This window comes from Xiphophorus hellerii, chromosome 16, assembly GCF_003331165.1.
Source record: "Xiphophorus hellerii strain 12219 chromosome 16, Xiphophorus_hellerii-4.1, whole genome shotgun sequence".
NCBI lineage: Eukaryota > Metazoa > Chordata > Actinopteri > Cyprinodontiformes > Poeciliidae > Xiphophorus > Xiphophorus hellerii.
In genome coordinates this window covers 2,658,734-2,685,139 of record NC_045687.1, presented here as the reverse complement: position 1 = coordinate 2,685,139, position 26,406 = coordinate 2,658,734, and the positions used below count along the sequence as shown (strand labels likewise).

The following is a 26,406-nucleotide window of genomic DNA, read 5'->3' as shown; positions in this document are numbered from 1 at the left end:
TTTTTTGTATTGTAGTTTCTCAGCTCTACTTCTAAAACGATTTTGTAGGAAAAGGAAAAACTATGAAAACATGAGTAGAGGGGTGGTGGGGGGGGGCTCAGACCCACCACCTGCCACCTTTAGACGCATCCCTGCTCCAATATGCCTCTTTTTAAAGCTCCGGACCTGGCGCCCCTGGATCAGATGCAATGGATGAATGGATCAGAGAAATTGTCCTGCAATTTCAGTTCTGTCCAGCAGAGGGCAGCAGATATTACAACGTTCATATCTGCAGCTCAGCGAACCGCCAGGTTCTGACCCGTTACTAATTGGCAGAGTTGCGTAATAACTTTATTTACCTCAGTAAGTATTTGGAAGAAAATATTTTTACTACGCTGTAATGTCTGGATCCTCTGCCCACTGTGATTAACTTCACTGAATGAAAAACAAGCTTGTTTCAACCAGACACACATCTACAGTGTTTTGTTAAAGTTTCAAAAACTGAAACTGGTATATTGAAAAAAAGTGATTTGGAAAAATTTTTTATTTTGTAATTATGTTGTTTATATGAATTATTATTTCCTCAGTTTTATATTTTGGTGCATCTGATGATGTCATTTTTAAATGACTGATGTTTTGATCAGTTACTCAGTTACTAATCTTTTTTTTAATACTAAATACTTTTTTATTCTTGCTTAAGTAATTTCTCAGCTACTTTTACTTGAGTAAAAATATGTTGAAGTAGAAATACTCTTGAGTACAATTTTTGGTAGTCTACCGACCTAAAAGAGGAGATCATATCCCCTACTCCAACATCTTTCTAACCATAAGGTCAGAAAGAGAAGTGGCAAAAGCAAACGAGGTGGACTAGCAGAGCTTGGGAACAACTGATTGTGTAATTAGTACATTTTACTGTGGAATATCGTCTCTGCTGCTTGGATATTGAAACGTCAGCAAGTCATGATAAACATTAGACTTACAGTAACTGTCTTCAGTCAGAGGCTTCTTTAGATTCGTTGGAAGACTGACTGCTACTGGAGATCCTTCCTCCCCATAATATCATCATCAACTACGACTTTTTGAAAATATTTGGATATGAGTTATGACAACTTTTAATTTTCTTTGGGATAAAGTACTTTTGATTTAAATTAATTTTCCAAAAATATCTAAAGTTTAATTTCAAAAAATGTTTTTTTAGTTTCTAAACCTAAAAATAGAAATTAAAAGGTCGTTCTAATCCAAAACAAACATCTCTGAAGGCTATTTAGAAAAACTCAATACACTCTGTTTTTTTAAGTGTGTGTGTTCCCTGCAGCAGCTGCAACAACCAGAGTGATCATTCCACAACTGGGACAAGCTGACCCGGTTCTGAATGTGTGTGTGATCCAGTTAAAGGTTCAGGCCGGGGTCAGGCAGGTGGACCCCCCAGGAGTCAGCCCGGCCCAGATGCCCCAGAGTTCACCTTACAGATGGTTCCTAATGAAAGTGACAACGAACACACACCTGGAGCGGGAACTGGGTCGAACGTGATTCATGCCCGGTTCTCTTCGGCCTGACCCATTTTCCTGAAGCTGAAACAAATGATCTGAGATGAGGTTCTGGTTCTGGTGGAATCCCCAGAGAGGCGCTGTCCAACTGGGATGTATGGCTCTCTGAGCAGATCACTGCCAACAGGGAGAACCACAGTCCTGCTGCCGTGTTCTGAACCGGTTCTGAACTAGTTCTGAACCGATTCTGAACTAGTTCTGAACCGATTCTGAATTAGTTCTGAACTGGTTCATACGGTGTTTGAAACTGAAATTCTCACTCGGTCTCAAATGATTAATCGTGATTAATTGATTATTTAAATAATCATCAACTAATTTACTAATCGATTAACTGTTAGCTGGAGTAAAAAGACTCAGAAAGAGAATCATTGCAGAAAGAACAACAAACTCAGAGCAGGAATTAAGACAGAATACAAAATATATACAGTTTGCATTTAAGTTAGAGAAAAATTATTTTCTGTATATATATAAATAAAAACCCATTAATTTCCTTTTGCATCTAATAATTAATTGGTTAATCCATGAAATAATCAATAAATTTTCACGTTAGAAATATTTTTTTCATTTCATTTGCTACAAATTAAGTATTCACTAAAGTAATACTGTTATTGAATTTTAGGCAGTAAAATCTTTATTTACTTATTGAAAAACATGAATTGAATTATTTGTTTATTTGCATATTTTAAAAAGCTTAAGAGGTTAAATAAAAAAAATATTTTATCCGATTAATCGTCAAAGTAATCAATCAACTAACTAGTAACTAAAAGATTCGTTAGTCACAGTAATAATTCTGACACTTCAGGCTTTCCGTAGAAAACAGGTGGACAGGTGAGCGCGGTCACAGCTGCTGATGACGTTCATTTAAAGTCACGTGATCAATGCGATCAGAGTGTGTATTGATCAGTGTTTAGCGGTCTGTAGTGTGTGTGTGTGGGGGGGGAACCGGGCCGGTCAATGCCCGCCCCCTCTCCCCCGTTCTCTCCTCTGATTGGCTGCCTCTCTCGTCTCGCGCAGCAGGCGCTGCTCCTCTTCAGATCCAGGTTGAACCCGCGCGCATCCAGGAGTCATATCGGACCCGGACCAGAACCTACAAGGATCCCGACCGGAACAGACCAGAACTGGACTCTCCTCTGTCTCTCTTCCAGCTCGGTTCGGTCGAACCCTTCCTGGTTCGGTTCGGATCTTCTTCCTCCTCCTCCTCTTCTTTTTTTCTCGCTCTTTTGCGCATCTTGGATCTCCTTCTGTCCCGGTTCCGACCGACATGTGCGGAGAACCGAACCGGACCAGAGCGCACCGCACAGGGCTGTGAACGCAGGACCACGGCGTGCCGTTGCGCGCGCCCCCGGCCGTGCGCGTGAATGAAGAGATGGAGCGAAAAGTCCTGAGTCAGGTATGACGGGAGCGCGCAGCCGGTGAGCGCGCGTGCGTGCGTGCTGCTGCTGCTGTATAGTCTGACCTTGTGAGGTCCAGAACCCGGTTCTGAAGAATCTGAATCCGGTTCTAGTCACTGCAGAAACGCACGCGCTCGTGCTGCAGATAAAAATCAGCTGCTTTCATGGTTTACTGGATAAACTGGACCCAGTCCGAACAGAACCAGCTCCCATCATCAGCAGGTAGTTCAGCTGGATCCGTTTCTTTCTGGTTCTGGTGTTGTTTGGAGTTCTTTCTGGGTGCAGTTTGGCTCTGGTTCTGGTGAACCTGGTCCAGGTTGATGGAGCATCATCAGGACAGAGTTCTGTTTCAGGAACCCGGACCGACCCGACCCGGAGCGGTTCTGGTTCTGCAGAACATCGACAGTGATCCGATAAACCAGAATAACTAGAAACCAGATCCAAACGATCAGCTGGTTCTGATCTGGGCTTTGACTAGGCCGTTATAAGACATGACTGAGCTTTGATCTAAACCATCCCATAATATCTCTGCTGCTGCCCTCAGCATGATGCTGCCACCACCGGGTTTCACAGCAGCGACGGTGTGTTCAGGTGCTTCGTCCACATGCTGTGATTTTCATTAAGGGAAAAGGTTCTGATTTGATCTGAACGGATCATCACGTTACAAACATTTGCTGAGCCTCCCGCACTTTTCAGATTTCTATCTCTGAAAAGAAATCTGGATCGGTTCCTCTGTGTGTGTGTGTGTGTGTGTGTGTGTGTGAGCAGCTGGTCGGGTTCTGGGTCCGTCTACAGGGAGTCGCATTGAGCAGCAGCTCCAAACAGATTCAGTTTGATTCGCTTTTCAAAAAGAAAATAAATATCTACAAGAAAATATAGAAGTTTTTACAAATTTTAAACAAATATTGTCCTTTCCTTCTTTTCTTCCTTCCTTCCCTCCCTCCCTTCCTCCTTTTCTTCCTTCCTTCCCTCCCTCCCTTCCTCCCTCAGTGCTTCATTTTTCTGCAGGCTCCATATTTAAACTTTTTCCCTTTTTGTTTTTATTTTCATGTAAGGAACAAAGAATTCTGGAAAACTTTGGACTCATGAAATGAAATATGATTCATAATCCAGAACGCAGCTACCTGCTACTGGATCTGTAAAACTTTCAGAAACTCTGAGACGGAGGCGGATCCATTTCCTCAGGGAACCGGGCCTATTTTTAGAAAACACACACACAGACACACACACACATCCTTCTGTACACACACTAGCTCAGCCTCTGAAACACGAGGTGTGTGTCGGCACTAACGAGGTCGGGTGATTGGCAGCAGCTGAGGAGACGACAGGCGCTCTCATCCATCACTTCCTGCATCCTTCATCCCTCCATCCTCTTCCTCCCCTCACTGAGATGATGATGAGGAGGAGCGATGAAGGTTTGCTTCGTCTTCAGCAGCTCAGATTTTCCGACCTCTTCGATTAACTAAAACTGTTCGGCCTCCTCCAATCACAGACTGAGTACTGACCACCTGACCCGCCGCAGCCAATCAGGCTCAGATTAGATGTAGCTTTCAGGAGGTTCTGTGTGAGTTCTGTTCGGTTCTGAAGCGGTTCGGTTTGTTTCTCAGAGTTAAGCTAAAAACTTCATGCAGATGTTTGGATTTCTTAATAAAGACTGAAACCCGGAAGCGGCAGCCACTGCAGTGGTTCAGGTTCTGTTCGGCGAAATGAACTTTTGGGTTCTTCCTGTTGCATGGTGGCCCACAGGGCTCAGTTCTAGGCCTCTTCCTCTTTTCCTCACTCCCATTAAAACATCTCATTGCATCCAATTGAATGGAGATGACTGTCATATTTGTATCCCTCTGTGCTTTGATGACATTAAAGCTGAAAAGTGCTCAAAGTTTTACAAATTTAAAGAGAAAGAGACAGAAATTATTTTTTGGGTGGCCCTACTGAGACCTAGACCTAGACGTCTCATTCTTTTTAGGATTTATTTAAGGATGTTTTTCACGCCTGATTGTCCAGTAGACTGGGTACCATTGGCCACCAAAATTGCAACATTTGATACATTTTTAGCTGGTGTGATTTGTGTCAAACAAACCTAAGTAGTTGAAAAACTTGTTCCCCTCTTCGCCTTTAGGGGCGCTACATCCAGAAGGACTGAAGGAAACGACACAAAAACACTGAGCGCAGCTTCCTTCTTCACAAAAATAAACAATACTTCCCCCATAGTACAGTAGCGTCACTTTTTAGCAGTCTTTTGCCATTTCTCCTGCCAGTGCTAGACTAGCCTGTTTGTTTTGGTTATATTTACCCAGAATTCCCTGCAGTATAGTTAACTTCCTGCTTTTGGAGCCGCCTCCAGACTGTTCACTTTAATCTAATGGAGATGTAGGTTTTTAGGCGGATCGGAGTTCACGTTTTTGGTTCGATTGTGTTCACACTTTCTTAAGCGAACCGGACTTTTTAGGCAAACGATTGCACCTTTAAACTAATTTGATCAATTTTCACTTGAAGCAAAGTCTTTATTTTTGCTTTCACTGATGTGAATTAAAACTTGTTCTCAATCGTCTCGCCTGGTCAAATAAAGATCGGTGGTGTCTTGGTGTTTAATTGCCTCTAACACACACTGAGCCGCTGTGTTTAAATGTTAGTGCTGGTTAAACCTTCAGCTCCAGAGGTTTTAACCTTCCCCCCCGCAGAGCTGCAGCGGCGTCTGCATTCATGGACGCACTAATAGATGTCGCATTAATGCGTTCAGGATCCAGCTCTCTGCAGCAGAACCCTTGGGTCCAGGTTTGTCGCCTTTCTGCTCAGCTTGGTTTCTGTTTGCCGGGAGGAAGTTGCCTTTCTTTGGTTTCCTGTTGACGGCAGGAAGTGGCGCCGACTGGAAGGTGATGGAAGCAGCTTCCTGGCGTTAAGATGAAGCTGCTGGGAAGCATCCAGCTGTGAGCTCAGCACTCTGCACCCTGCAGCTCCGTCCATTAGGAATAAAAGGAGATGGAAGCCTGGATTTTCAAAATAAAACTCATTGTTTCTGCAGATTATGAGCAGAGAGAAATAAGTCTTGTAAAATTACAGCAAAATATAAAGTTTGCTTTGTTTAGCCTATCATAGAGGACTTATTTTTAAGTAAGTCATATTTTCACCATGTTTAGTTCCAAACTAAATATTTAGCTTTCGAATTTAGTTAGGAAGCTAAATATTTCGTTCCCATCTAAAAGTCTAGGTAATATTTCCCAAAGTATATATTTAGCTGGCTAAAAAAATATTTAGTTTGCAAGATAGATATTTAGAGCCAAATAACTAAATTTGGCAGTAAATATTAATTTTGAAAACTGAATATTCATCTCACAGTTAAACCCAAAACCTTGTGAGAAATTGAGATTAATCTCAGAATTGTTCTAGAAAAAACTTGGACATTTTCTGAGATAGTAAAATTGAAAATTGTCAATTTTTTGATCTCAGAAATTTTCTTTTTTTTTTTCCTGAAAATGTTTGACATTAATCTCAACATTTTTATTCCTTTTTTTCTTTACGATGAAATATTTGGTCCAAGCTCAGATTTTTCTGAGAAAAATAAAAAATTAAAATGAGGACTACTGAGCATCTTCTAAAGTTATAGTTTGGTATAAATTTCACAAAGCAGAAAGTGGACCATACCGCAGTGTATTCTGGGTAAATACAATCAAAACAAACACGCTAGCAGGAAAAATGGCTAAAATCTGATGCTGCTCCATTTTTATTTATGTTTCATGTAGAAGGAAGTTTCACTCATGTCTTCTTCAGAGGTTTTTGTGTCGTTTCCTTCAGTAGTTCTTGATGTAGCGCCCCCACAGGTAAGGAGGGGAACTGGTTGCTCAAATGTTTTGGATTGTTTGACTCAGTGCAGCTGAAATGTAAGATTTTTTGTCCCCAGTTGAACCGTGTGTTGACTCACCGCCCGGCGTCATTTTGAGCTGCAGCTGGCTGCAACCTTTGCAGCTCCTCCCTACATCCGCTGCTCCTACACGTTTCTGTTTCCTCTGGAAGAGTTAAACTCCTTCCTGCCCTCCTCTTAGAGTCGCTCAGCAGAAACTCTGATCTGTTTCTTCTTGTCAGATCAGCTGATCTCCATGGAGGGAACATGAGGAAAACATCTGCTGGCGCCAGCTGGACGGTTCTCTGCAGGTTTTACCAACGTGTGACTTAGTTTCTATCCTCTGAGACCGCCTCCGTCCGTAGCAGCTGCTTTCACAGCGATGCCCAACAAAACCCCACCAGATCATCTGGTCTTCAAAGCAGTCCGTGTTGCAGATGCTCTCTGTTTCCACACTTCACTGAGTTAATCAGTAATTATCTGGGAGCAGCAGCTCATCTTATAATCATCCTCTTATCTGAGTTCCTCTCAGAGAGAACCGGAGCAGTTCAAGCACCAGTTCATGCAGATGTTCATGTTGCTTTGAAACATCCAGACACCAAACTGATCCGAGTCGCAGTAAAACGGCTGCAGACTGATGGTGGACGGTTCTGCAGTCTAAATGTTAGTGGGTCAGAAGATGCTGGAAGCAGCTCTGTGGTTCTGGTCCAGTTAGCAGCTGCAGGTTCAGAACAGCAGCTGCTCTGAGGCTCCGCCCACTAGTCATTGATTACCCAGAATTCTCTGAATCGTTTGATCACTAGATTCCTCAGTAACAATCATAAATCTAGTTCAAACTTAATGTCGGATTCAGATGCTTTCAAGTTCTAACAGGGAGTTGTAACAATCAAATCTGACCACCTTCACAGTTTCTGCACTTTTCTATTTAGTTAGAGATTTGGCTGGTTGGGCCCAACATGCAGCGTTAAAGGTGTTCAAATATTTTGTCACATGGTCCAAAAAATTTAGCGGGACAAAAAAATTATTTTTAAAAACTAAAATCAACAAAAATTCGTAATAATGTCAGTATGAACTATTTTAATTAAACAAAGTAATCAGATTTTTAGTTTGTTTTTTTAGAGAATAAGTCAGATTTGGTCTTATTTCCCATGAAGTTAGAAGAAAACTAGAAAGCTTGGAAAAGATGATCACTTTGCAAAGCATCTAACATTTTTGTAAGTAGATTTTGATTTAAAAGTTGTAGTTTTCTCTTAATTTATTAATAAAATATGGTCGTACTGAAACAAAAAGCTGAATCATCCCAAACACAGTTCTTCAGTTATTTCTAAAACTGTTTCACTGGATGCAGAAATGTGATGTCACAGGGTCCAGTTTCAGTCCAGCTGGTCTAAAATGGGCCGTTTTTCCTGAGTCTTCAGACAGAACTACCTGGTCCTCCTAAAGAAGCAGCTGCTGCTGCAGCTCGTCCCTCTGAGCTGCTGCCAACACAAAATTTAAGTCCAGAAGACGGATCGCTTCTCTGAGCTCAGCGAGCTAATTTTAGCTGCAGAGTCACGGCAGTAAATCTCCGAGATCACTGGGTTCGGTTCGGTTCGGTCGGTCCGGCTCTGTGGGTGGGTGTGTCCTGCTGCGTGAACAATTTAGTCGTCAGTTAATAACCAGCAGCGGCTGACTGATCATCAATCATCTGCTAATTGGTGACAGATTGATCCAATCAGGGATCGATCAGCTCGTCCTCGAGCTGCTGATTCAGCAGTTCTGCTCCTGTCATGTGACCGCTGAACCTGTCGACTGGTTATGTGACGTCACCATGCAAATAAGTAAATAAGTGAAGTAAATGTTACTATGAGTTCCACTAACTTATAGTATAACATTTTTTGCTAAATGTTTTTATTGTTTAGAAAAGTGCAACAGAAAAAACATTTTAACATTTTTCCATTATGTGAAATATTGTGCTAGTGGTTAAACTATTTTTAAAAATCAATATTAAATACTTATTTTACATAAAGCAAGCTCCTATATCTAATTGAAAAGTTACATTTACGTTAGATTGGTCTTATTTTAAGTATACTAGAATATTTGCACTAAACTAGACAAAAATACTGAGTAAGATTTTGTGTTTTTGCAGTGCAGACAGACTAACAAATTCAATTCAAAAATACTTCAGTGATCCCAAAGGGAAACTAAATATATGTCCCTGTTTTCATTCACTAGGCATGAGCGATATTTAATAAAAATAATAATAATTATGTAAACAAATCACACACAATATTCCACATTTTGTTATTTTTTTTATTGGATTTAATCCAATAGTCGTTATTTTGTACTTTCCTTTATAGTCACCAGGATAAAAAATATATCTACATGTAAAAATATGCAAAAATCACACAAATCTTTAAAAAGAAGACATTCATTTTATATTACAAGATAGTTGTGCACATAATGTTTGAGTTCTTAATAAAAAACATGAGGTACATCAAACTTGTTCTGTTGAAACACAGCAGTTTGTTTTCATTTGTGTTTAAGTATTTTTATTTACACGTCACAGAAAAATTGCAAAAAGCTTCAGATTGATCCAGATGTTTACCATCCAAAATCTCACATGGATTGTCATCGTCTTACTGACCGCTGATGGTTCGGTTCCTTCCAGCTGTCTGGACCTGGAGCGTCAGGACGGGTTCCGTCTGTTTCCTGACTCAGTTTGTTGCTGTGTTTATATTTTCAGGTGGTCTGCGTGTGTTTCCTGCTGAGTGGACCGGTTTCCTCGTTAGAGCTGACCTGTGAGACGTTGATCCTGCTGTCCACCAACCTGACAGGTAGCTTCCTCTGTGGTTCCAGGGTTAGCGATGAGAACTGAACTGGATCAGAACCGTCCTGTTTGACGGCTAATTGTTGCTTCCTGTGTGTCTCTCAGCGAGGATGTTGGTGTTGCTCAACCAGACGTTCACCATCAGCAACTCCTCAGGTTGGTAACACAAAACCACAGAAGGGAAATCGCCTGTCTACTGCCCCCTAGTGGCTCACCTGTGGAACATTACTGCAGTTTTGTGCAATAATGACAATTATCTGTCCACTCCGCTACATTTTCCTGTGTTTATCATCGGCAGATTCTTATTTTGCGAATTAATGGTTAGTGAACCTAACTTTTTGGCTAGCAGTGGCTAACAGCTACTGCTGATTTCAGTGCTAATTCTCCATTACAACCTTGGCAGCCATTTTGATTAATCTCCACCCGATAAATTAAACATAAAATCCAAGACATTATATATGGTTTCTATGGTTCAAAATTAAAAGGCTATGATGTGACGCCAAAAACATTCATACGACAGCACATTAGGGCCATTGTAGGTAGAAAAGGAGTAATTTGCCAAAATACTCAGAAGTTTTGAGATTAATCTCAGACATTTTCTAGAAAAAATATGGACATTTGAGTTTGAAAAGTCAAAACTTGGAGAGAAAAAAATAAAAATAAAATTGAAAGTAATTCTCTAGCAAAAGTGGGAAATTTATACATTTCAAAAGTAAAAAAAATTAAACTTTTCAAACTCTGCAATTCTCTTATTTTTTTCTAGAAAGTTTCTGAAATTAATCTTAAAATTTCAGAGTTTTTTTTGGTGGAAATGAACTCCTTTTTGTTTAATTTTTAAAAAATCTACAACAGCCCTAAGACACTGTTGTACAGTCATATAGTTGCCAATTTTAGTAGAAAGATTAATTTTCAACGACAGTCATTGTTGCCATCTTGAAACATCAAAAATATTTCAGTAAATATGATTTCTATCAATCCAACTGTGTACAATTTCACACCAAAGTGTTCATCTCTGATCAATTCAGTGCAAAAGTAATTTCATGGCGGCCATCTCAGTCTGGATCAGAACAGGATTTCAGCCGTTAGGATCTGACTCTGTCACCTGTCTGCAGGTGTGCACTGTGACCTCTCGGTGGACGGCATCGGGACCTGCTGGCCTCGCAGCGCAGCTGGAGAGCTGATCTCCAGACCCTGCCCAGAGCAGTTCAATGGCATCCACTACAACACCACCAGTACGTACCAGCAGAGGACCAGTAGAGTACTACACAGTAATACATAGACTGCAAAAATACAAAATCTTACCAAATATGTTTGGTCTAGTTTCTAGTGCAACAAAATTAATTTACAAGTAACTTTACAGCAAGACATAAGAGCTTGGATTAAGTAAATAATTCCTTAATACCGATGGAAAAGTTCTAGTTATATTGGCAGATTATTTCGCTTATAACATAAAAAACATGTTTTGTTATAAGCGAAATAATTTGCTAATGGAACTAGAACTTTTTCATCAATTTACTTATAAGTTAGTTTTGTCTGACTTAAAGAGAAATAAGATATTTACACTAGAAAGTACACCAAAAATTCTTGGTAAGAGTTTATTTCACAAATCTACAATAGAAACATGTTAAAAGTGAAAAATCTGTCAGTGGAACTAGAACTTTTTCATCAACATTCAGGAATCATTGACTTAAAACAATCTTATATATCTTGCCGAAACTTGGATTGTAAGTTAATATCATTGTATTTCAAAAGTGCTAAGATATTTGCACTAGAAACTAGACAAAAAATGCTTTGTAGGATTTTATGTTTTTCCAGTGAACCAATTTTGATACAGCCAACAAAAACTGCCACGTCCTTTTTGTTGTAAAACGAAAGTTTTTTCGAAATTGCCGTGTTTCCATTTATTTTCAAAATGTCAAATTGCGCAATTATATAGTCAATGGAAACTCAACAGATTTTGTCCCAATATTACCAAAAAACAGGAGAGTCTGAGTTCCAGACTCTAATAGTTATAGCAGTATTGAGATATTAGACCATCTTCCCAGCTTTTGTACACCTCCGTCTGATTGTTGTTTCTCCTCCTCATTAAAACGCATTAATTTCATCACCAGCCCCATCTGCACCCGTTTCTCTTTTCCTCCATCCTCTGACGTCCGACTCCTGATGAAGCAGCAGGAATTACTGCAGCGTTTCAGATTCTCCTTCATCCTCGGTTTTCTCTGCGGACTCGCCGTCAGTTCTGACCCGCACCAGTTGTATCCTGGTTACCAAACTCCATCTGGGGTTCAGCATATTCTGGCTGATCAAAGAAAAAAACATGTGTGGTTCTTAATATTACTGCAGCACATTTTATATGCACATAAATACTCTATGCTTCATTTGAAAGCTGAGACTCTTGAGATTTAAGCAAAAAAAAACCTACAGTGAGCAGCAGGTAAATGCACTGTAGACATAAATGATGCAAACTCCAACATTGCAAAGACACAAAATCTTACTAATTATGTTTGTCTAGTTTCTAGTGCAAATATCTTAGCACACAAAACTAACTGAGAAGTAACTTTTCAGGCAGATTATTTTAAGTAAACAATTCTTAAACATTGATAAAAAGTGCTAATTTCAGTGGCATATTCTTTTTGACTTGTAGCAAGAATTACTGATTTAAATCAAATTCCTATATCTTGCTGAGAAGTTACTTGTGAGTTAGCTTTGTCTTAATCCAAGTGTACTAAAATATTTGCATGAGGAACTAAATGAGGAACTGGTATCTTATAGTGAAAACACACAAGCACAAAAAAGAAATGCAACTGAAAAACTCTGCAAACCAAAAGGGAAACAAATAAAAACAACAGCAACGACAAAACGTTGCAAAATTGCTCCACAAAATGGAAATCCTCCAGACCACAAGGGGGAGTCTAGAGTACATAATATTATTTAAGTAAACATGCTGCTGTTCTATAAGATTGGAAACAGCATGAAGTACAACACAGTTTTGGCTTTCTTTCTCCAGTTTTCTTGTTTTTGCGACATTTTTGAAGGCGGTATGAGGGAGTCAAACAGGGGGCTCAAGACACATCCCTGTGGTACGCCTGTGTTAGGGATAATGGTGCTGTGTTGGTACTGACCTTCCAGTGAGAAACTACAGAACTACACGTCAAAATATCTTTACATCTGACTCTGATTGAGTGCAGAGGATTAAATCAGAATATGAAAATATCTCAGCGAACTCTTCTCTCAGCGTTTCCCTCAAAGGATGACAGCTACACATTCCTCAGCAACAAGGGCTACAAATGTTAAAACTTTAGAGAAGATTCAAAAATCAGAACACAACAATTCAAATGAAGTGAATGAAGAAGTCTGGTATGAATGACTAACTCCAACACTCGGATCATCAGAATCCGCCCACGGAGTTCTGCGGTTTGATCCACTGCTACATCGCTGCAGGGAGAGCCGCCTGCGAGCGCTGCAGGCTGACTTCTGCTCACCCCCAGAAAAAATAACAGCAGGAAGATCAGAACCGAACAGACTGGCAGGCTGGGAACAGAACCGCTGCAGCAGTTCCCTGGAGAAACGCCTTCGGTCCGACGTCGTTCTGTTCTGAAACAACACGGCTAGAGCTGAAGCGATTAATTCAATTAATTGTGATTAATCAATTATTCAAGTAATCATCAACTAATTTAGTAAATAGACTGGTAGTTAATTGGAGTATACAGACTCTAAAAAGGTCATTTGCTGAAAGAACGACATACACTAAGCAGATATTAAGACAAAACTATAAAAAATACAGCTCTGGAAAAACTTAAGAGACCACTTAAAATGATCTGAATTTATTTTTTATCAGTATATGTTTGAGTAAAATTAACATTGTTCTTTTATTCTATGAACTTCTGACAACATGTCTCAGAAATTCCAAGCAAAAATTTAGTATTTATTTGCAGAAAATGAGAAATGGTCCAAATAACGAAAAAAGATGCTTTTAAACCTCAAGTAATGCAAAGGAAACAAGTTCATATTCATTTAGAAACTACAATACTAATGTTTGAACTCAGGAAGAGTTCAGAAATCAACATTTGGTGAAATAACCACCAGGTTTTCAACGGGGTTCAGTGCAGTGGGCTCTACTTTTTTCCACAGCTGCATATTCCCTTTGTTCCATTTCTCACTGCACACAGTCAAACAAACCAAACCCTTTAGAAACCTGTTTTGGTTGTATTTACCCAGAATGCCCTGCACTGTCGTCTGCGTCCTGTTTTTGGAGCGGTCTCCGGTCCGCTTGGCGTTAACATATGCATTGAAACCGAACCAGCGTTAACGTCATCCGAACAAAAACTGAGGTTTGTAGGCGGACCAGAGTTCACGTTTTGGGCCCCAAACGAACCAGACTTTCTAGACAAACAAACTGGAGTTTGATTAAAGCAAACTAAACAGGGCTGGTGTGAATGCACCTTGTACTGGTTCTGATCAGAATCTGAGTCGATTTGCAGGAAGTTCTTCTGGAACTCTTCGATCTGACTGAGAAGCAGCGAGGACGAGCCGCCATGTTTCCTCAGTCAGAAGCTCTACAGTTTCACTGACCAACATCTTAGGCTGAGGAGGATCCAATTCCTTATTTCCTGCCAGCCGGCTCCTCACAGATCAGCACAGCGGGGAGGTGCACCGTGTTAGCAGCGTGTGTGTTAATGTGTGTGTTAATGTGTGTGTTAACGTGTGTGTTAATGAGTGGGTGGCCATGAATATCCCATCTAATTAGTGGTTTATTTCTCGATCTGACTTTAAAGAATGACTCATCTGTGTGTTTCTGCATCCACGTGTGCGTGTGTGTGTGTGTGTGTGTGTGTGTGTGTGTGTACGAACCCAGCTGGAGTTCTCTCACTCCATCTTCATCACCACCACCATCCTCATCCTCTCTCTTTCAAACTCTCCGCTCTGATGTCATCGAGCCGCTGGTCTCTGACTGGTTGCTGCCTCAGGTGTCACTCACGTTACTGATTCAGGCAGCCGATCATTTATCGGAACAATACCCCATCCCCGACTCGGCTGACTGGGCTGGATTAGGGTGGTACCAGTCAGCCGTGGTGCTGGCGTTGCCGTGGTTACAGAAGCTGCACACAGACGGCTGTGTGTTGATTCGTCAGAGCAGAGTGTGGGAGTGTAACACCAAACTGTGTTTCTGTGAGTGTGAGGAGCCGATGTGCGAGAACAAAAAAACTTCAAAAACACCGGACGCGGAACAGAGGAGAACAACAAACCCGGACCAGAACCAGGAATAGAACACAGAACCAAAAAACCTCACGGATACAAGACACAGAAAAACAGCCACAGTGCAGAGCAGAACCCAGGATGCAACTGCAAAAACACACATATCTCAGTTCACTTGAAATAAGACTAAACTAATTTAAAAGTAACTTTTCAGAAAGATATAGGAGCTTGTTTGAAGTCAATTCTTTGATGTTGATGGAAAATGATTGTTTCACTTATAACAAGATATTTTTCCTATTTGCAAACTCAGAAATTTTTTCAGAAGTTTTTTCTTGAAAAATTCTGAGATTAACCTAAAGATTTCCGAGTTTTTGAAGCAAATATTTGAAGTCTCATGCTCAGAAATGTTCTTGTTTTTTTATAGAAAATTTCTGATAGTAATCTCAAAATGTCTGATTTTTAAATTTTTTTTGGGTGGAAATGTTTTTTTTCTATGTCCCTAATACGCCATCGTAGCATCGTTGATCCTCATCCATGTCAGTTTCAGGCCAAACAGCAAACGTTACACTATTTTCTAAGGGAACAGAGCCTTACTTCCACCTAGAGGTGAGAACTTGTACTACAACTGGTTCTGAAAGAGAACTAGAACTAGTTCTGTTCTATTTGTGTTTAGACCGGGTCTACAGAGAGTGCCAATCCAACGGAACCTGGGCGCCTCGAGGAAACTACAGTCAGTGCACCGAGATCATCGTCCTGGTGAGACTCATCAATACAAACACCAATCACAAAGTGACCAATAACCACACTAATCAATCGCCAAACTGACCAATCATGATAAAGCATTCAATTTCTACACTTTAATCGGTGTAGAGCTGAAATTAAAGTGTAGCTAACTCCCATGTTAAACCGTAACCCCGCCCCTAGAAAAAGCACAGATCAGTGTAGAACAATTCCACCAAAGTGGGCGGAGCCAAGATACACTGGTGGGCGTGGCCAAGCGCAGAGCTGTTTTGTCGAAAAACCAATAAGTGAAAAATCTATCAAATTTTTCTCTGTTCTTTTAGACTCTGTTTTAGGACTGCTTGACCTGAAGAGGGCAGCAATGAGACGGTTTTAGGCAAAATATTGCAGTACTAAAGAAATTTACAGGGAAATGTCAAAATTTGTACAGAAACATAAAGATAAAACCCTAAAGAACCAACTTAAACTGTTTATCAGCAAAAAACCAAAGTTGATTTAGGAGTTATTTACACTGTAAACTCTAAACTCAGTGAACTTGTCAGACATATTAAACTGGTCCAGGTTCCAGCTTAATCTGAAGCTTTGGGTCCGAATAAAGAAGTTGGCGCTGAGGTGGAACCAGAAACACGACCCAGAACTTTGAAGTGGGACCGGATTAAACCCAAAAACGTTTTATTTCATTGAGATGCTTCGGGGAGTTTAATTTCAGGCAGGAAGTGAGGAAGACTTCCTCTGATTTCCAACCTCGTCCTTCAGCTGTTCTGGATGAAGAGCTTGCAGTGAAAAACCAAACGAAACCGAGCTTCTTTGGTACCGTCTGCTGTTCTGTTTGACAGCTTGTGACCTTAAGGTCGGCTACTCATGCTAATGCAAACTTTATTTCGTTACTGATCAAACTCTGTTCAGTTCTGATATTCTTCTTCTTTGTGGGAAATCTGTATTAATAAAATCACATCAGACCATTGATAATGCTGATAAAAATGATCTTGAGGCATGTTTTTGTCTCCGGTTACCACGGCAACTCACGGATTTCAATTAAAAGTCAATGAAAGGAAACAAGGACAAGCAGCTGAATGGAATTTCTGGGTAAACAGTGTTTGGTCACCTTTTGGATGTGGGACAGCACAGACGGGTCCAGTGATCCGGTTTGTTTCAAAATCACAGTCAGGTCAGGTGGAAGAGTTCAGAAGAGTTTAACAGGTTCGGTTTGCAGAGAGCAGAAGGTCAGAATTCAACCGGATCAGAACCTGGGTCAAATGCAAAGTTTCTAGAACTTTGTCGATGTTTCACTAATGTCGAAAAAACACAATTTCACAATTGAAGTGTTTCCATTAAATAACAAATGCAGTTAAAATCCCCTGTGAAGGAGTTTGTCCACCTGATAAGTTAATAAAAAACAAGCCGCGCCATCATCCTCCTACCACTTCCTGTCGTCTTCTTCGTCATTTCCACCAGTAGTAACAGTCGATTGTTGATCACATGACTTGTGTGATGCTAAAAAGTGTTTCCACTGCACTTTTGTGAAATACATTTACTTTGAATCAGTTTACAAACAGTTTTTAGTGAAAAACTTGAGTTTTGTCAAATTAGACTGTTTCCATTAAGGAATTCCAGTTTTTGCAATCGGAATTGCACAAATTCTAATTACACAAGGTCAATTGGAATTTGAGGTCAATGAAAATGCAGCTACACACTGGAACTGATTCTGCTAATTTAAGTCACTAAATACGTCAGAACCTTTTGGTTCTGTTGGGAGAAATCCTGTCAGACAGATCTGAACACACACACACAGACCCAGAAACCCACAGAGGGGGAAACGGTCTGAGCCAATCAGAGACGAGTGTGACAACGCAGCTGAGATCCAAATGTCAGCGGGAACGAGGAAACCATCTGGACCTTCACTCCGCGTGTCCCTCAATGTGTTATAGAGTGTGAGTGTGTGTGTGTGTGCGTGCCGGTGTGCACGTGGGTGTGTGTGTGTGTGTGTGTGTTTGGGCGTGTGTGTGCGTGTGTGTGAAGACATATCAGTTCCTTACTCTGGAACCTAAATGTCTCCTTCATAGACTCCAGGTGTGGATCGACCTCTGGACACCAACCTGCAGTGTGTCCTCACAGAGACACGAAGAGCAGCCGGGGTGTGCCCATTGGTCCATGTGTCGTCTCTCTGTCCCACTGAGGCAATCTGTTTCCTTTTTCCTGCTCTCCTCTGATTGGACGGCAGAGCTGGCTGTCAGCCAATCACAGCTCTGTGGTCAATAAAGTGGAAAGACTTCACAGAGACATCCTTGTGTCTGAGGGCTTTGGGACCTCACACTGATCTGTGGTTAATGTCTCCTGATCTGTATCTTCTGAGTTTTGATCAGTTGATATAATTTCTACAGGGCAGTTGCTCTCAGGCTCTCTGGTATAAACTTTCTTCAGTCAGTTTCTCTGTTGATGTAAAATCAAGTAAGCAGACAAAAGGGTCGATGCTTCACACTGGTCCATGGTTGTGACTCATCCAGAACTTTAATCAGTTCTGATGAACTGAAGCTGCATGGAGCATTGGACGGTCTGCATAGCTTTTAATCTGAGCAGTTTCTTTAGCAAAATCTAACAGTTTGATGTCGCTGTTTGTGAGCCGTTCAGTTAAAGGGATACACAACTAGTTGAACATGTTGGCCTAAATAATTACTAACCTGAAAGTCGTTGGTTGGAATATGACTTTCCAACCAATGAAAGTCATATTCCAAAATCACATGTCTTTATTATATTTTTTGCCTATGGAGGTCGCCATTTGTCCACATGCGCAATGCATGCTGGGTTGACGACTCGGGTCAAATTTTTCATGAGCTGTTACACACAAAATATTGGTTGAAGCAAACAAATGTGATCAGCTTGTGATCTTCTGTTTATTATATTAATTGAAGCTAACACCATAAGCTAAAGCCAACAGCATCAGCAGGAGCTAACAGGATTAGCAGGAGCTAACAGGATTAGCAGGAGCTAACAGGATTAGCTAGAACTAACAAAATTGTTCTGTACCATTAGCTCATTTGCAAGTGCTAAAAGAAATAATTTGGGAAGGGTGTTTTTTTTATTTCTCTCTTCTTTCTGTTTTTTGTTGTAATTGTGAAAATAGTATAAGATTTGAAGAGAATACAAAGAAAACAGATACAAATGGTTTAATTGCATTTTACTAGGCGTATTTGAGTTGACTTCTATTTTCTAAGAAAATAAATCACTTAAATGTGCCTGTGTACATTAATCAAACAAAAGGAAAGATGGAGTAATAAATTGATGTTTCCCATGAACATATGGGATGTAGTTTTGTACAATCCGATAACATCTTTAGTTAATCTCATCAAATGTGTGACTATTATAAATTAAAGGTCTTTTCTTGTCCAATATGGGACCAGCAGGGGGCGCAACAAATGTGTAAATACATTACTGTCCAGTAAGCTTGAAGGATCTACCAGAGCTCACTGAAATGCAAACACTTGAAATAGCAAAAAACAGTGTCAAAATGGCCGACTTCCTGTTTGTTGCAGGAAGTGGGTGCAAGAAACAATTTTGTAGTTCTCAGTGAGACACAACAAAGTGCAACGTAAAGCGCCCAATTAGCCAGTTTATTTTAAATAAGAAAACGAAGCGGAAGAAAAGTAATAACTACATTCGGTATAATTAGCCAATAACTTAATGAATAAATCCATTTCAGTCACATCCTGTCAGTCGGCTTCTTATTCAATCTCTGTTAACGAGCTCTGACAGCCACTCGGTGACAGAACTTTGTCTTAATCAGCTCCGGTTAATTAAAGCGACCAAAGTAATTGTTTAATTAAAAGACCGTTTTATTCATAACCTGCCAGTCAAATTACTGATTAAACAAGAAATAAGTCAGAGACTCGAACAGCTGGTCACCGAGTCCCTGTTGCCGCACCTGAGTGAGTCATCTTCCGTGTCATGTGACCTGAGTCATGTGATCTGACGGTTCTGATGCTTCCTACTGGTGAACAAAAATTCACACCAAAATAAAACTAAACTATGATAATAATTTTTAAAACTATTACAGCGCTGGACTGAAGTTGTAAGTTTGACCCAGTTTTATCTGAGCTGAACCAGAAAACTCAGATGAAGTCATCCTGAGGATCTGATCTCAGAGCAGCTCTGATGTTAAAGATGGTCTCTGTTTTCAGAGGAAGAGTAAAGTTCACTACCATGTGGCCGTGATCATCAACTACCTGGGTCACTGCATCTCTCTGGGGGCTTTGCTGCTCGCCTTCATGCTCTTCATGAGACTCAGGTAACTCACCTCTCTGTTTTTGCACCTCAAGGTTAGTGTGTTGGTTACGTTGGTAACCTGGTAGCAGCCAGGAAATTCAGTTTGAAACCTTTAGTTACCACATATTCAGGGGGTTGCAGGTGTTTTAAAGGGGCAGTGTTATGTAAAATTGTAGCTTTATATCATGCTATAATGTTATTCCCTCTTTTAAAGTATACCTGGAGTATCGATTTGATTCTCTTATGTTGGAGAAATACTTTAATCTCCATGACAACCATTCAGCTCCTTCAGACTAGCCCGCAGCAATTAGCAAACACTTGGTGGAACTGCATATCTGTTGAGCTCATTATAGGAGATTCTTCTCAGAGCAACGCTGGTAAAAACGTTGTTAAAGAGTTAATAGAGGAGCCATGTTGTGATGACTTCCTGAAGGCGGAGTTTCAGGAAGAGCAGGAGTTTTAAAGAGACAGAACCAATTTAAAGCTGTTAAATTAGGACGTAAAAGTATGTAGCTTTTTTATGACGACTGAAGTTAACAAACTTACGTGATTATGCTATAAAGTGACACCATATGCCTGGAAAACACATAATTCTGCCTCTTTAAAGACACAGGTGCATATTGTCTGTTCCAGGAGCATCCGCTGTCTGAGGAACATCATTCACTGGAATCTGATCTCAGCCTTCATCCTGAGGAACGCCACCTGGTTCATCGTCCAGTTAACCATGAACCCCTCAGTTACCGAGAGCAACCAGGTGACAGCCACTCTGTAAATACCTTAAAAGTGTGGATGAAAGCATAAAAATGTATATGCTCTCCCCTCAGGTCAGATGTTCTTCATATTTCCCATTTACCACTTAAATGTCAGGATGATGGCCATTTTTCAAGATGGCCGCCAGTTTATGAGCCTTTCAAACCAAAATATTGCCATAAAATCAGATGCCAAAACTGAAACTAAGGACTTTGTTGTTTGAAAGTGTCACACCAGTAGTTAACTGGAAGAAGATGAAGATGTTTGACTCAAATAGAGAGACAGTCGCCTTAATGGTTAGCGTTAGCGTCCGCTAAGATTCTTGCTTAGCAAATTAATGGCTAGCAAGCCTAACTTTTTTTGGTTGGCTGTGGTTAATAGCTGCTGCCGATTTCAGTGTAAACATATTCCCTCCATTACAAGCATGGCGGCCATTTTGAAAATGGAAACGAACCTTCCTTCTCTTTCTTCCTCTTCCTCCTCAGGTGTGGTGCAGGTTGGTGACGGCAGCCTACAACTACTTCCATGTGACCAACTTCTTCTGGATGTTTGGGGAAGGATGCTACCTGCACACCGCCGTGGTGCTCACCTACTCCACCGACAAACTCAGAAAGTGGATGTTCATCTGCATCGGCTGGGGTCGGTTCACCTGTCTACCTGTTTACCTGTCTGTGTGAACGAGGTGTACCTCTTCACATTTTTGACCAGCTGATTGTTTACCTGTCTCTCTCTACACCTGTCAGACTTTACACCAATTTATCTACCTGTCTGCCCTCTCAGCTCAGCTGTCCACCTGTCTTTCTGCTTCCAGGCATTCCGTTTCCCATCATCGTGGCGTGGGCTTTTGGGAAGTTGTACTACGACAACGAGAAGTGAGTTGCTCAACTGTTTTGATCTTCTGTCCTCTCCTGAGGTGGATTTAACACACCTGTACCTGTCTGAAGTCACATGACAGCAGCTTGATTGTTTGTGATCTCAATAAACACTTTTCAGTCAAGCTAAGAGCAGTTTTCGATGTGATGCAGCCAACATAAAGAAAAATCAATGGGTTATGATGTCACTTTCTTAAAGACCGCACCTTCTTCATCTGATTGGCTCCTGATTGAATTCCAGGTGCTGGTTTGGCAAAAAGACAGGTGTTTATACGGATTACATCTACCAAGGTCCTATGATCCTGGTCCTGCTGGTAAGAACAAACTCAGTCCACCTTAAACCCAACCAACAATCACTTTTAATCTGTAATGTCTACCTTAAGCTCAGCCAACCCAAGCAGAAAGTCTTCTTTTAATGGCACCAGTGCATTTTTAATCTTTCCAGTCTATCTTAAACCCAAAGGTTTCTGAACCTTCACCTTCCCTCACCTCCAGGCCTCAAGAAAAAACACAGAATTATCAAATCAGATTCATATTTACAGCAGATTTTCTATAAAGTCCAAACATCTTGGTTTCTCCTCAGATTAACTTCGTCTTCCTGTTTAACATCGTTCGGATTCTGATGACCAAACTGAGGGCGTCGACCACCTCAGAGACCATCCAATACAGGTATGAACAAACCCTCCCACAGGTGAGGCTTATCAGTGGCTCCAGTGGAATATATTGAAGGACAAAATCTTTCCAATAAAGCCAGAAGTCCAGTAGAAAGTATCCACTCAATCCACTTAAATATTTACAGTGAAATCAGCAGGGAATTTCCAGCAAATGCAAATAAATATTTCCAATTAGATCACAATATTTCTAGTGAAACCAGTAGCACATTTCCAGTGAGCCCAGATGTATTTTTTCAGTGAAACTAGAATGTAGTGAACATAGTTTTAGTGCATGTAGTTTAATAGCTCCGGTAAAAATGTTGAACATTTCCAATGACTGCAGTTGAACATGTCCAGTAAATGTAATTAAAATTTTCCAGTGAATGCCGTTGTTTATCTCCAGTGAATGCAGTTGAACATGTCCAGTAAATGTAATTAAAATTTTCCAGTGAATGCCGTTGTTTATCTCCAGTGAATGCAGTCGTTTTCTCCTGTGCCCTGCAGAAAGGCGGTGAAGGCCACACTGGTGCTGCTGCCTCTGCTGGGAATCACCTACATGCTTTTCTTTGTGAATCCAGGAGGAGAAGACGAAGTGGCTCAGGTCGTCTTCATCTACTTTAACTCCATCCTGGAGTCTTTCCAGGTTCGTTGAGTTTCCTCTAACCATTTAAAATCTGAGGCGGCAGCCAAACATCCTCCAGGAAGCAGCCTCTCCTGTGTCGGTCCGTATTCCTGGTTCTGGTCAGGATGAACTGCTGCAGCAGAAATTCTCCAGAGCCATTCAAACAGATTGGGTCAGAGTTTAAGAGGGACTGTGGTATAAGTGGAGCTGGGTAGTTCTTTAGTTTAGAGAAATAAAGTTCAATAGTTTCCTGTCAGATCATGACTGGGTTCTGTTGATCAAACTGTATGAACAGCAGTCTGTTTATCTGAGCTAACGTCCCTCTGTCTGTCTCTGCAGGGCTTCTTCGTCTCCGTCTTCTACTGTTTCCTCAACAGTGAGGTAATTCAAGATAAATTTCCACCCACAGAAGTTTTCCCAACTCAAATGAAAACAAACCGATTCCAGAGAGCAAAGCAGAGCAACCACGAAAGCAACAACCTGGGAAAAACAACTTTATATGAAGACTGAAGCAATTAATCAGATTAATTGTGATAAATCAATTAACTCAAAAATGTCATTTGCTGAAGAAACAACATATTGAGAGCTACACTTAAGCCAAAACTATAAACTACAAATTCAGAAAACATTAAAACATTTTACAACAGGATATTATATAGCAGAAAACAGAATAAGCTGCAGAATGTGCCAAATATTTTGTACGATTAATCAATTAATTATCTGAATAGTCGTTGGATTAATCAATGACTGAAATAATTTGTTGTTTTAGCCCTAGTTTATCATAAAACAGAACTGCGAGTTGTTGGGAAGATTATCAGTCCCCATGACGTTAAAGCCGGTTAACGTCAGTTTAATTTAAACTAACCAGAGCTGGTTAGAGTATCCAAAAATTATACCCAAGTAAAAGTAAAAAGTAGCCGTCGAGAAATTACTCAAGTAAGAGTAAAAAAAGTCTATTCTAGTACTGAGTAGCTGATCAAATTATCAATCATTTCATATTTAAAAATGACATCATCAGAGGAACCAAAATATACATTTAAAGGGAAATTTAGGTATTTTAAGGACCAAAATGACAATTCATATTAGTAACTAAAAGTAACTTGATCAGGAAAAAGAAAATTTTCTCAAATCAATTTCTTTGAATAAAAAACTTATGAAACTTTAACAGAAACTGCAGGTGTGTCTCTGTGTTTTTACTCAAGTAAGAGTAAAAATACTTCATAATAAAATTACTAATCAGAACAATTAATATTTTTTTCAAAAAAGTTACCCTGTAGATTTAATTGAATAAATGTAACTAGTTACTACCAAACTCTGAAACTAACCCAGAGGTTATGTGGTGAGCATCACTTGGTTCTGAGCGTGTGATTTACCTGTCCACCTGTCCGTCTGCTTCCAGGTGCGCTCCACAGTGAAGAAGCGTTGGATACGTTGGCACGACCGTCACTCCATCCGCAGCCGGACGGTCCGCGCCACGTCGCTGCCCACGTCACCCAGCAGGGTATCCTTCCACAGCATCAAACAGTCCTCTAACCTCTGACACGCCGCCCCGTCCAATCACAGCCTCTGATGTGAACCGTCACCAATCAGTCACCTGGATTGGACCAATCACAGCGCAGGACAAGCGTCTGCGAGGCCAATCAGAAGGAAAACTGTCAGTCTAGACTCTGATTGGCTCACAAGTTTACCAATCATTGGACTCCATGACTCAGCTGCTTTTAACGGGTCACATGACGCACTAGGCAGCTACGTTCATGTATTTATTGATCAGGTGTGTGTGTGTGTGGGCGTGTGTGTGTGTGTGTGTGTGGTGTGTGGGTGTGTGGGTGGGTGTGTGTGTGTGTGTGTATAATAGTAATCACCAGCTTTTTCTGTTGCGGGCCAGCAGGAGGTGCTGCTGACCATGTGAAGCCTGGTTCTTTGGTTTGTGTTGCTGTTAAGGATCATGCTGAGCTTGGTTCTGTTCTGCCACATCAAAGCACAGACTTATAAAGGTTCTGTTAGGTTCTGATAGTCGGGAATCATAAGCAAGGAGGTTTCCACATTTGAATCTTTCCCAAACTACTGCAGCTAAAGCTAACTCTGAACAGCTAGAACAGGGGTGTCCAAACCTTTCGTCACATGGGCCAAAATCGTCAACTCAAAAGCACTCAGATATTATTTTAAAAACGTTTTTAGCTACTCAACCATAACTTACCATCGACTATTTTAATTTAACAATACATTTTTGTTTTTGTAATGGGATTGTAGATCCAAAACTTATTATTCTGGACTTGAATGAAAAAAGCTTGAAAAATTAATCATCTTTTGTCAGCAATAAAAACAGAATAATTTTTAAACCACTTGTGTTTTTAGTTTAATACACCAATTAAAACCAGGCTTGCTGTACTTTAGAGTGCAAGTCAATGAGTAAATGTTGTCTTAGTTACCATGACAACAAAGCATGGAGAAAAAAAAGTCTTGCATATAGCATTTATTTTGTAAGTAGATTTTAATTCAAAAGTCAAATTTATTCTTTCTATTATACATTTGTATTTGATTCACTATACAGTTTAAAATGAACACATTTTAACACAGAAGTTTTGAATGGAAAGGAGTAGTTTGAAAAGAAAAGAAAAATTTGTGATCAGGCGGGCCGCAAAAATTCAGTTCAAGGGACACAAACGGCCCCCGGACCTACTTTGAACATCCTTGGCCTAAAATCAGGTCTCCTCCTCCTCCTCACCGCTCTGTTTCCTGCTGACAAAATCCAGCTCTTCACAGTTTCCTGCCACCGTCCAGGCGCTGAGGAGCTCTGGGGAAAAGGTCAGCGGCAGTCGGACCCGTGAACCCGGTGGGCCGCGGCTAACATGGGCGTTCCGCTTGATTTATCTCCATGAACCCGAATGATCCGCTGGAACCAGGAAACAGGGAGGCTCAGCACCGCACCTCCAAGCTGGAGGCTCAAGGTCAAAAGTTTGGTCCAGAACCAGAACTGACCCGACAGTCGGAATAGGGTTTTACGGATTCAGATTCCCTCTCAGGTTTTGTATCTACTTGTCTTATTTGTCCTGCAGGATGTGATGTCACTGCACTTCCTGTGTCCCCAAATCTTCATCCAGAGATGAATATTCTGGTACCAATAATCCTTCATCACACTGTGGAATGCACTATTATTATTATTGCAGTGTTACTACACCCGTAACAGTAACAGTACAGTATTACAACTGTAACGTTGCAGCATTACTTCAGTGTCCGCAGTTATTATAGTAAATTTCAGTTTTACAGTGTAACCATGAGTTGAATTTTTTGATCGTTTTTGCACTTTATTCAACTTGTCAGATTTGTTTTCCTTACAGTAATATTGATATTACAGTGATACTCCTGAGGTATTACAGAGATATGAGTGTTATTGCGTTAATAATCTGTAATTACAGTGATATTACTTTTGTATTACAGTAATATTACTTTAGTATTACAGTAATTTTGCTGTGATATTCTGTATTTTGATGTAACCACCCAGCTCTTTACCCGATTACGTGGCCATCGTAGTTTTTGCACTTTATCGACTCTGTTTACATCCCGTTTTGTTCTGATAAACTGTATGATATTTTTGCACGTCTGGGCCCAGTTGAGTCCATTAGTCGATAAACTAACCCGACCCAGTTCTGGTCGGTCCTGAGAAAACTGGTAGTAACCATAGTAACCTTAGTCAGTAGGTGTCTAGAAAGAAACTCAGGATGAAAACTGCTTCTCTTCCTCCTTTTTT

The 26,406-nt window shown here is 40.5% G+C and overlaps 1 protein-coding gene across 1 annotated transcript; it reads left to right on the top strand.

Annotated features, from left to right (window-relative positions):
• The first annotated feature begins 2,193 nt into the window (after positions 1 to 2,193).
• crhr1 (corticotropin releasing hormone receptor 1) lies at positions 2,194 to 24,468 on the top strand. The gene is made up of 14 exons (XM_032588210.1): positions 2,194 to 2,916; positions 9,481 to 9,571; positions 9,670 to 9,720; positions 10,677 to 10,796; positions 15,434 to 15,516; positions 19,677 to 19,783; positions 20,395 to 20,515; positions 20,997 to 21,150; positions 21,323 to 21,383; positions 21,625 to 21,697; positions 21,967 to 22,052; positions 22,541 to 22,679; positions 22,998 to 23,039; positions 24,058 to 24,468. The coding sequence occupies exons 1-14, from the start codon at positions 2,893 to 2,895 to the stop codon at positions 24,196 to 24,198; spliced, it is 1,293 nt and encodes a 430-aa protein (XP_032444101.1). The 5' UTR covers positions 2,194 to 2,892; the 3' UTR covers positions 24,199 to 24,468.
• Positions 24,469 to 26,406: the final 1,938 nt, after the last annotated feature.